This window comes from Perognathus longimembris, chromosome 7 (genome assembly GCF_023159225.1).
Source record: "Perognathus longimembris pacificus isolate PPM17 chromosome 7, ASM2315922v1, whole genome shotgun sequence".
NCBI lineage: Eukaryota > Metazoa > Chordata > Mammalia > Rodentia > Heteromyidae > Perognathus > Perognathus longimembris.
Window position 1 is genome coordinate 2,217,632 of NC_063167.1, and position 11,114 is coordinate 2,228,745.

At 56.3% G+C, this 11,114-nt stretch overlaps 1 protein-coding gene across 1 annotated transcript; it reads right to left on the reverse strand.

Annotated features, from left to right (window-relative positions):
• Positions 1 to 1,003: 1,003 nt before the first annotated feature.
• Positions 1,004 to 5,858, reverse strand: LOC125354500 (UPF0688 protein C1orf174-like). The gene is made up of 4 exons (XM_048350125.1): positions 5,768 to 5,858; positions 3,345 to 3,458; positions 1,883 to 2,317; positions 1,004 to 1,508 (listed from the first exon to the last, which is right to left on the reverse strand). The coding sequence occupies exons 1-4, from the start codon at positions 5,780 to 5,782 to the stop codon at positions 1,386 to 1,388; spliced, it is 687 nt and encodes a 228-aa protein (XP_048206082.1). The 5' UTR covers positions 5,783 to 5,858; the 3' UTR covers positions 1,004 to 1,385.
• Positions 5,859 to 11,114: the final 5,256 nt, after the last annotated feature.

The following is an 11,114-nucleotide window of genomic DNA, read 5'->3' on the forward strand; positions in this document are numbered from 1 at the left end:
GTGTCTTTTCTGGAGGCATAGTGGGGTTCAGCGTCTCAGAGCTGCATGCCGAGTTCCACTTACAGGACTGCCGGAGTTGACAAAGTTCTCTACTCAGAGGAGCAGTCACCTCACTCACAGGCACTGTAACTTACTGTACTTCACGGGAGGACTTGACAAGCAACAGCTTCAAGTCATCGCTCCTCAGTCAATTGGTTATAGGATTATTCGGAGCAGATGAAGGTCCCACTTGAGGGGACGATGACTGCAGAGAAATTCACCCGCGGGGGGGCCGGCGTTTTCAGTATTACCGTGTGAACTCAGGGCTTGTGCTTGCTAGGCAGGTGCTCTACCACTTGAGTCATGCCCCAGCCCCTTTGCCTTGGGCCTGGACCACGGTCCTCCCATTACACTTCCCAAGTAACTGGAATGATATATGACAAGCACGTGCCACCACATCCAGCTTTTTTGCTGGTTGAGGTGGGGTCTCCACCTCTTGAGTAGCCAGGGTTACGGGTGTGAGCCAGGCAGCTGGCCTGAGGACAGGTTTTGAGCCGTGAGAGCAGGGGGCTTCTGCCTCCAGAGCACGCGGACACGGTGCTCCCACTTGATGTGGGTGTGAGCCACATCCGGCGCTGGAGGACAGCTGGAGCCAGCAGCGATGGCCAAGGCACAGGGAAGCTGCTGCCACGCCTGCAAAGCGGCGCGTGCCCCTCCCGTGTGCCCCTCCCGTGTGCCGGGCGGGCTTTGTAGCTGGCTCTCGCTTACCTGGGACCCAGGCTCCTACCTCTTGCACAGCTGGTGTCAGGAAGGGGTCTGCTCGCCCATCCTCTCGCTGGCAAGCATGTCCCCCAGGGCTCCGCAAAGTGAGGAGGGGGCTGGGGAACCTCTGCGAGGAGGGGGTGGGGAGGTCCGAACGCCTGGAAGCACCGCACCGGAACCCGCCCCAGGGCCTCACCTAAGAGCTGGCTGCGGCCCACCACGGGACTCAAACACCGGAGAATGGAAGGAAGTAGGTCTTAGGGGGTCTAAATCTTCATTAAGAGGATTTTCAAAATAGACTTTATTTCTTCCCCATATATATCTCGCAAAAAGTTTTCAAGGCAAATAGAAGCTTCACATTCAGAAGAGTCTTCTAAGAACCGGCTTTAACTTGGTCTTAAGAATGATCAGATCTTGATAACAGAAGTTTGTACACTGTCAGAGCTCGAGTGAAGCTCGCCTTCCCCAGCCGCCCAGCCCGCGCTCACCCCGTGGGGAAACCTCGGGCGCCCTGCGTGTGCGCTGCACTTTTATGCACCAATGTTCCAGTTCCATCAAGAACACATGGTCTTGCAGATACATTTTATAAAAATGTTACAAATTCCTAAGTCATGGAATTGTCAACCACAGAGTATGCCGAGAAGTCACTGCTGCGCTCCCTGCATTTCTACTTCGTCCTCGTCCTCGTCGTCTTTGGCTCTGAAATGCATTTTCCTGAATTCTCGCCTGCTCATTGAAGGGCAAGATGAAGAAGCTGGTGGCAGGTCCTTAGAGGGGAAAGAAAGCTGACTTCAGTCCTAAGTGACACTGCACAGGCCCTAACTCCGCAACCCAACACGGCTGGCCCTGGATCACACATGGCCTGGCAGCCTGGCAGGCGGCCTCTCAGACATGGAAACCATCACTCGAGTACTCGGCCTTTGACACGAGACATGCTCCAAACAGGAAGTGTGGCCGTCTCCAACCCGCAGATCGATGTCCCTAACCCTGCCGTGGGGTTCAGCGTGGGGGGACTCGGGGGCTGGGTAAGTACCTTCAGTTAGCATCGTCTCTTGTGCCACCGTCGCTAGCTCGCGTTTAACTCTGCAGGTACTCTCTGCTGAATGATGGCCTGCGCAGCCCTGGGCGGGAGGGGCCTTACCTGCATAAGCTCAACGTTCCCGAAGAACCGGCTCACTGGCATGGGCTGATTACTGTCTTCATCCAGAAGCACGCTGTTGTCCATCTGCAGCGGCGGTGCCCGCGCCTCCTCCGCCTCGCCTGCGGCCCTGGCCTGCCTGCCTGGTCCGCCACTGGACTCCTCCGCCGCCGCGCCGGCCCCGTCTTCAGTCTTTGCGGAGTGCGTGTCACTCGCTGCTCGGCCTGGGCTGGGGACGGGAGCCGCAGCTTCCGGCTGGGGGGGCGCCGCGCCGCCTTCCGCACACTGGCTCTCTCCAGGGGCCTCGGGGGCCACTTTAGGCAAAGCACCGTCACTTTTAGGCACTGGTTTCTGCAACTCTGCCTTCACCAGATGGCCTTTGTCGTACTTGAACTTTTTGGAAGATCTTCTGTCCAGGGCCTTGTGCGACGGGGTAATCTGCCAAGGGGGAGAGAAGGAACCCACCATGGAGGCACGGCAGACGCCGCTGCCCAGGCGGTTCCTGTCCTCACGCCTCACACACAGGAGCTACAACATCATCTCTGACCTCTGTCTGCCACCAAACCACTCCAGAGACACTGACACTCAGTCCTCCCGGGGCTGGGGTTTCTTGACTGTCATTTAAAATTCTAGTCATATGGAGGCACAAGTATTTGCTTTTGTCACCAGAGAAGACCTGTCACGTTGTTAGTGCTCTGCAAACACTTGTGAAACTGCCTTGGATGAAACGTGACAGCAGCTCCACAGGCGAAGGGTGGTAGCGGCGGTGGGTCCTCAGCCGTGTCCCAGGTCCTGGCTGGGACAGACAAGCAGGCCCAGCTACCAAGTATAGTGATGAGACTGGTCTAGCTCAAGCACTACACCACACTTCATGGCAGACTGTGAAAGGCCTTCATCCCATCCCTGAGCTTCTCAGAGCCTTTGGGTTAGTCCAGGCACCTCTAAATCCTAGCTATTCAGGAGGCTGAAATGTGAGGATCACAGTTTGAAGCCAGCCTAGACAGGGAAGTCTGTAAGACTTCCATCTCCAATTAACCACCACAAAGTTGGAAATGGAGTTGTAGCTTAAGTGGTAGAGTGATAGCTTTGAGCAAAAAAGCTAAGGGACAGTGTATAGGCCCTGATTTCAAGCGCCAGTACACACACACACACACACACACACACACACACACACAGCCTTTGGGGTGAAGCAGTGTGGTGAAGACCTCTAACACCTTCACAGGGGCACAACTGGCCAGCATGTCTCTGACCCTCACGCGCGCCCCAGGGGGCTATGCCTGGGAAGTGGCCTGGACTGCAGAGTGGATCGCTGCAAGCAGGGACAGCGCTGCCACGGGTCCTCTGCAACGTCCCCTCTAGTGCAGGAGCAACACTGATGTATTTCATGCCACACTTTTTGGAGTGACAACTGTGGAAAATGGGTCCCCAGCCAGGACCCTGGCATTCTCCAGGGGACCAGGCTCACCAGACATGCTGTCTTGGCAGACTTGGAGCCAACGACGTCCTGGGCAGAGGCCAAGCTGGCGGCAGAGCAACTCCGGGCTCTCAGGCGTGCTGAAGACCGCACTCCACCTGTGAGCTAGACAAGACCACAGCTCAGAGAACGTTCCCAAAGGAGCACACACAGCTGCCAACTTCCCAGATCAAGAGAAGGGCTCCTGGAGACCACCCCATGCCCCCAACCTCACCATCTTCATGGAAAGGTAGTGACATCCTCAAAGCTCCCATCCAGACCCATCTCTTCTGGGTGACATACAGGGTTTGGGGGCTTAGAACCATCTATCCCCTTGTCCCTATTCCTAGAAACCAGTGTCTGCATGTTAACCAGCCTGAACTCACCTCAAAGTGGTGACAATAAGCAGTACATACATGCCCTTTCTTAGATGCCTTTCAAACTTTTATATGGTAATAAGGTTGGCAGAAGCTAACAAGAAACAGCAGAACCCTTCTCTGAGAGTCCATCCTAGTTTAAAGCATGTAGCTTCCATATTATTATTATAATTATTGTGTTGGGGACTGAACCCAAGGCAGTGGTCTGACATTGAGCTCAAGTGACAGCCTAACGCCTGCCTCAGAAATTGCAATGTCGGGGCTGGGGATATGGCCTAATGGCAAGAGTGCCTGCCTCGTATACATGAGGCCCTGGGTTCGATTCCCCAGCACCACATATACAGAAAACGGCTAGAAGTGGCGCTGTGGCTCAAGTGGCAGAATGCTAGCCTTGAGCAAAAGGAAGCCAGGGACAATGCTCAGGCCCTGAGTCCAAGCCCCAGGACTGGCAAAAAAAAAAAAAAAAAAAAAAAAGAAATTGCAATGTCAACAAACTGTCTACTTATCCTGAATGCAAGGGAACTGTCTCCAAGACTACAGAGCACTACCACACTGACCCTAAAAACCAGCACAACCCTGCTCCTAGCTCCAATCAGTGCAACTCTGTCCCTGACTACTGAGCAGTGAAGAAAAATGGAGATCCTCAGAAACACTGACACTACTACATGCACAAACATATGTAAAGGGACAAGAGAAGAGAGAGAGGAAGCAGAAAATATACCCAAAGAAATACTGAAAACAGCTCTCTATACATCTTGGTACAGAACTTCGGGTAAGACATATCCACAGATGGACAGATCTTTGTAAAGTTTTGGAAAGCCGAAGATAAGGGTAAAACCTTGGAAGCATGAGGAGGAGAGGAACTCCGCTCTACGGGGAGTGGTGGTGGGAAGAATCTCAGATGAACCACTGGCTTATCAGCAGAAACAGCGGAGGCCAGACACAATACTCAAATATAACCAAAGCACTCAGAAAACAAACTACCAGCCCCAAATCCAATACCCGGGGAAAGTACCTGTCAGAGATAAAGGTGGAAAAAAATTCTAAATGGACAAAAGCTGAGAACTTGACATACACATTCCTCCTTTTGTCTCCTAATTGACTTAAAAGAAGTGGTACACAGCAATGTGCATATAGCATATACAGAAACACCACATTTACAAATAACAAAACTGTGGATAAGAGCAAAGCCTTACTGGACTGAAGAAGTCACTGCAGATGATAACACGCCATAATACTGTGTAGTTGGGTACTGATATGAATAGATATGATGTACAAATCACACGAAAAGTGGGTCTAGGGAGAAGAGCCACTAATATTTCTGCATCTCACTGGGATTAAGCTCCTACAACTCTGAAGTTGATGTGGTTAAAATGCATACGATGAAACAGTTTCCCCGAAAACATGCACGGGTCACACGTTAGTAAAATGTTAAAGCGGTTCACTTATGCAGAGGAGGAACACGGGAACTATGTAGGGCGCCCAGAAAACTAGGAAATACGCTACTCAATCAACAAGCCTGAATGTAAATGGGTTAAACAATTCAGCCAAAGGGCAGAGGCTGTCTGGGGGTGGTGGCGGTGGTGTGTTTAAAGATCCAGCTAAGGTCGACGGGAGCCACACTAGGGTGGAAGGCCAGAAGGCAGGCGGGAAGTGGCGAACTCCCGTGACCCCACGGGACCCCAGCACTCCCGAGGTGGCGGCGGGGAGAAGGCAAGCGTGAGGCCCGTCCTCCAGGCCAGCCGGCCGGCCAGGGGCCCGTGCCTTCTCACGCCCGTCCGTCGGACATGACCGTGCCCGGGCCGAGGTCAGCAGGCCCCCGGCAGACCTCCGGGCGCTGGGCCACCCCCACTCCCGGGGAGCGATCTGGGGCGAGCCCCCGGCCCAGGGCGTAGGGGCTGGGGGCTCCCACCCCCAGGGCCCGGCCCGGGGCGAGGCTGGGAGCGGCCCCGCCCCCGGGGCAGGCGTCCCGGCCGGCCGGCGGGAGCCCGGCGCACGGCCCGTCGTCCGTCGGTCGGTCGGTCGGTCGGTCGGTCGGTCGTTCGGCCCCTCCCTCACCTTCCTGCTCCTCATGAGTGCGCGCCGCGCCGCCGTCCCGCCCCGGCCCCAACGCTTCCCGGCCGAGCGCCGGCCCCGCGGACCCGAGCCCGCGCCGCGGCGGCGTCTGACGTCACCGCGGGACGGCCAATCACAGCGCGGCACGTGACCCAACAAAGCCGTTCTTCACGTAAGCGGGCGGGCGCGCGCGCGCGCGCGCGGCGCGGCTCCCAGGGCCCGGGAGCCCGACGCCGCCGGAACCGGAAGTCAGGCGGGCCGTCGGCCATGTGGGTGAGGGGCGGTTCCCACCGGGTCTCCGCGGCCGCCATGTCTGGGAGGGGTGGCCCGGCCCCCTCGGCGGGGCGCGGGGACGGGGCGCGGGGACGGGGCGCGTCCGCTCGCCGCCGCCAGCCAGCCGGGCTTCCGCAGCCTCCCCTTGTCTCGGGAGGGCCCGGGGCCCCGCACTGCAGCTCCCGTGGGTTCGAATCACACCCCAAGCCCGTGTCCGGGCCACGCGGGAGGCCCGGCCCGGCGGGGCTTCCGTGCCCGCCCCAGGCCTCCTGAGCACGCTTCCCGCAGAGGTGGGAGCCCCCGCCTTTCCCCCCCATGGTCAATGTGGCCCACCTCCGGGAATGGGAGGCGCCCCCCCCCACCCGCCCGGCCCCGAGGCCCTTTCACCGAAGCCGGGCCCTGGCCGGGCCTGTGGGAAAGCACCTCTGCGTCCTCAGGCAGACTCTTCTGGAATTTGGCAGTTGAAGGCGTTTGCAGACAGACACACAAGCAGACAGGCAGACACACACACAAGCAGACAGGCAGACAGACACACACACAAGCAGACAGGCAGACAGACACACACAAGCAGACAGGCAGACAGACACACACAAGCAGACAGGCAGACAGACACACAAGCAGACAGATGGACAGACACACAGACAGACACACACACAAGCAGACAGGCAGACAGACACACACACAAGCAGACAGGCAGACAGACACACACAAGCAGACAGGCAGACAGACACACAAGCAGACAGGCAGACAGACACACAAGCAGACAGATGGACAGACACACAAGCAGACAGACACACACACAAGCAGACAGGCAGACAGACACACACAAGCAGACAGGCAGACAGACACACACAAGCAGACAGGCAGACAGACACACAAGCAGACAGGCAGACAGACACACACAAGCAGACAGGCAGACAGACACACACAAGCAGACAGGCAGACAGACACACACAAGCAGACAGGCAGACAGACACACACAAGCAGACAGGCAGACAGACACACAAGCAGACAGGCAGACAGACACACACAAGCAGACAGGCAGACACACACAAGCAGACAGGCAGACAGACACACACACAAGCAGACAGGCAGACAGACACACAAGCAGACAGGCAGACAGACACACACAAGCAGACAGGCAGACAGACACACAAGCAGACAGGCAGACAGACACACAAGCAGACAGATGGACAGACACACAAGCAGACAGGCGGACAGACACACACAAGCAGACAGGCGGACAGACACACACAAGCAGATAGACACACACACAGGCAGACACACACACACACAGGCAGACACACACACAAGCAGACAGGCAGACAGACACACACACAAGCAGACAGGCAGACAGACACACAAGCAGACGGACAGACAGAAGCAGACAGACGAACAGACACACAAGCAGACAGGCAGATACACACACATAGGCAGATAGACACAGACAGATGGATAGACACACAAGCAGACAGACACACAGGCAGTCAGCCAGACAGACACACACACACATAGGCAGACAACAGACAGGCAGACAGACCCACAAGCAGACAGGCAGACAGACATACAAGCAGACAGGCAGACAGAGACAGACAGACACATGCCCCCGACCCGGGCATGTCCTCACCTCCTCCTCTCCAGCACAGAGCTGCGCGTTGATGACATTGAAGGGAGCTGACATATGTGTGACAGGCGGAACATCTGTTGTAGAGGAAATGAATGTCAGCGTTGCCAGCTGTTCAGAACCAGTGTGGTATGGATACCCAGGGAGGTGGTTTGGCTCAGTGGTTCCACTGAATCCTCCAGAGGGTTGGTGTGTCACAGAAGGCACTTCCTCTCTGTGATTAGCGGAGGATGATGTAAACACACATGGTGTGTGCGGATTCAGTCAGCATTCGGGCCTTTCCACGCCAGAGGTCAACACCCCAAAGGGCTCTTGGCCTTTTTCCACAGATCTGCTCTGTTGCTCCCTCTCTCTCCCCAGTGGGGGGATGGGAATGGGGTTTGCTGTACTGTGGCTCAGGCCTCCCTCTAGGATAGTGCTTGACACTTCCTTCGGCCGCCCCACTAGCACATCCAATCAGCAGCGCGGGTGAACTTTAGGTCCTAAGCCCTTGGAGCTGGTTTTCACTTTTCTGGCTTCTCCTGACAGCAGGGGCTATCACTGGTCACCAGTCCATGTTTTTCACTGCTCCAGGAGCAAGGCTACCAGTCTAAAAGGGATCTGCAAGGCCCAGCCCAGCATCTACACACAGTAGCCACTGGCTAAATGCTCGCTGACTGGGAGGCTCCCTGGGCTTGGCAGCTGCTGCCCTCTTCTGGGCGAGGCCTTACCAGAGGCCCCTCCCTCAAGGTCAGTTGGCCAGTGGCAAATGTTTAGACTGCTTCCCTTTGCCATCTGGTCTGTATCTCCTGCACATCCCAGAGCATGGCTCGTTCATTCAGAAACTGTAGACTTGGCCTTCAGGTCCAGAGTCCTGGGATTCCACATGTTGGCTCCAGCTCTTTCCTCTCTACACCAGAGAACGAGAAGATAACGGTGAAGGGCAGAGAGAGGAGACTTAAACCAGGCCTGGGCAGTTGTGGGAAACCTTTCAGCCCATCTTCAGCCATTTTCTCAGTATAGACCTGAGCTTTTGGTTTAAAGAGACAAGGAAGTGAGGATAGACACACAGACACATGCACACACACACGGGGGGGTGGGGCGGCAGGAGAGTTGCATAATTATTCAACAGTCCTCCTGTCCTGGTTAACGTGTGGTCTGTTTGATCATTACAGAGGGGGTCCTGAGAAGTTGTCATCAAAATCTGTCCTGTGAGGCCCTGCTGTCCCCTCCTTTGGGGGAAATTTCCTTCTTCTCTCTTTGTAGACATGTTATTGATTAGTTCTATCCTGCCTGGAACCCAAGGTGAAAGTGACCACAGGAGAAGAGATACACAAAATGGAGACAGAGATGCTAAGCTTTTCTTGTGCATTTAGCTTATTCTTGGCCCCGAGTAAAGAGTCACTGCTTTTCAGCAAAGGCAGTGGAAGCCATTGGTACAGTTCACCGTACGGCTGCCGACTGGCCGTTGTGGGCCTCGGAGGGACCCGGGCTGGGTTGCAGTGCTGGTGAGCTCGAGCCGGACTCCCTGTGGGCCTTTTTGGAGCCTTGCTGACAGTCCCGTCGGGGAGACGGGTGTTCCTGAAACAGTCACACCAAGACCTTGACTGAGCGAGCCACAGAAGCGGCGCTCTGTGGGGTGGGGTGTGAGGCGTTGGACCTGCACCGGGAGGCCCGGCGATGCCCCTGGGGAACCACAGGTCACCACTTCCCTCCCCCACCAGGAAGAAACATACAGGAGACAGGCACGGAAACTGGGAGAGGGAATATTCTGGAACTTTCCCTTTAGCCTCTTTCTCATTGCTGAGAGGGTGGCGGGAGATGCCACGGGAGGGAACACGGATGTGACACCTCTTCCTGCCTCTCTGTGTGCCCTTCCCCCATCCCCATCAGCTGGGCCCCCCCAGAGTGAGAGGCTCTGTCACCCCGGTGGCAGCACGAGGTGTCTGCACCGGGCTGCATGGAGTCCGTCTCCCACACAGGCTGTGGGCCCCTGAGGATGCGGACAGCATGGTGTCCCGGACCCCCTCCTCCTTTTCTTTTTCCAGTCTAGGTTGGAAACCAGCCCCTGATCATTCAAAGCAAATGCTCCACCGCTCAGCCACTCCCCAATCTCCCCCTGCCCCTTTCAGTGTCGAGACAGGTTCTTGCTAAGTTGCCCAGGTGGGCCTTGAACTCGCCAGAGTCCTGCCTCAGCCGGCCAGGTAGCATCTGTAGAATGAACAGTGGTCCTCACTGAAGGGAAGGCGATCACAGATTCCTAGGAAACTTTGTATGCCTGAACACTGCCATGTTCATAGCACAGTGTTTACCTTTGACAAACACTTGAAGGGGGCGACGAGCTTTCGGCTGATCAGTGGTCAGCAGGCTTTCCCAGTGCAACTGGCCAGAGCGGGGCCCCTAACTGCCGAGACATGATTGCTTCTATGAGGAGGGATTGTATCTTACCCCCCCCTCCGCCCTCTCGACCCTTTTCACTTAAAAAGTGATGTCATAGGATGACACAGAAGGCAAGGACAAGCCCAGACAGCCTGCACTTGTTTCTAAAGTCCTCTTGCTTGCTTCACTCTGTGAAGGTTTTCCTTTGCCGGTCACAGAGGCCCGCAGCAGGACAGCCCTCTGTTCTTGTCTTCACTCCTCATGTGAGTTGATTCCACACATTTCTGCTAGAGTCCTAAGAGGGGAAAGGAGGCTCTAGATCAAGAAAGAGTGCAGCCAGAGCTCAGGAAAAGCTTTCAGGAGCTGGGGGGCCTGGCGTTGGGCTTTGTGAGTGAAGGGGGTGTCAGCCACCGCCCTAGAGGAGAGGCAGGCAGAGCAGCTGGGAGGTGGCTGAGGAGGAGGCCCCCGGCCTTCCCCACCCTGGGGCTTAGCATCCCGGCAAGCTTTGCAGCCTGCGACATTAAAATGGGAATGTAGTAAACCATCTGGGCCTCAGACCTCCTCCGTGGCGCTGCGATCGGGATGTGGCTGTGGGCTGACTGCGCCCCTCCTGTCACAGCCACGTGGGCATCCACGGCCTGAGTCGATGGCTCAAGGAGGTGTGCGGTGACCCGGCTCATGGCCCCTTCTCCGTCCCCTGTGCTCCTCAGACAGGAAGCACAGAGCACACTTCACTCGGCTTCTGCACACTTTTGTCTTCCTTGTCCACGTACCTTTTCCATTCTTGGCTTCTTTCTTTCGTCTTTAATGAATTGTGTATTGTGCGGTTGTGCTGTCGCCACTGGCAGCTCAGAATCAGCTTTGTGCGGGTCATCTGGACATAAAGGTTTGCGAAGCCAAGTCCTCGGTATATTCCACCTTCAAGGACCCCGCGGAAGCATGCCGGGGAGGCCCCGGCTGTTTCCCCGGGTCTCGGCTTCCTGCAGCTGCAACTGCTTTCTCGGAGTCCCTGCGAGAGGCTGCAGCTCCACCTAAGGGCACGGCTGGAGCTGGCAGCTCCGCGCCATCAAGGGAGAGCTTCTGATCTGCGTGGCC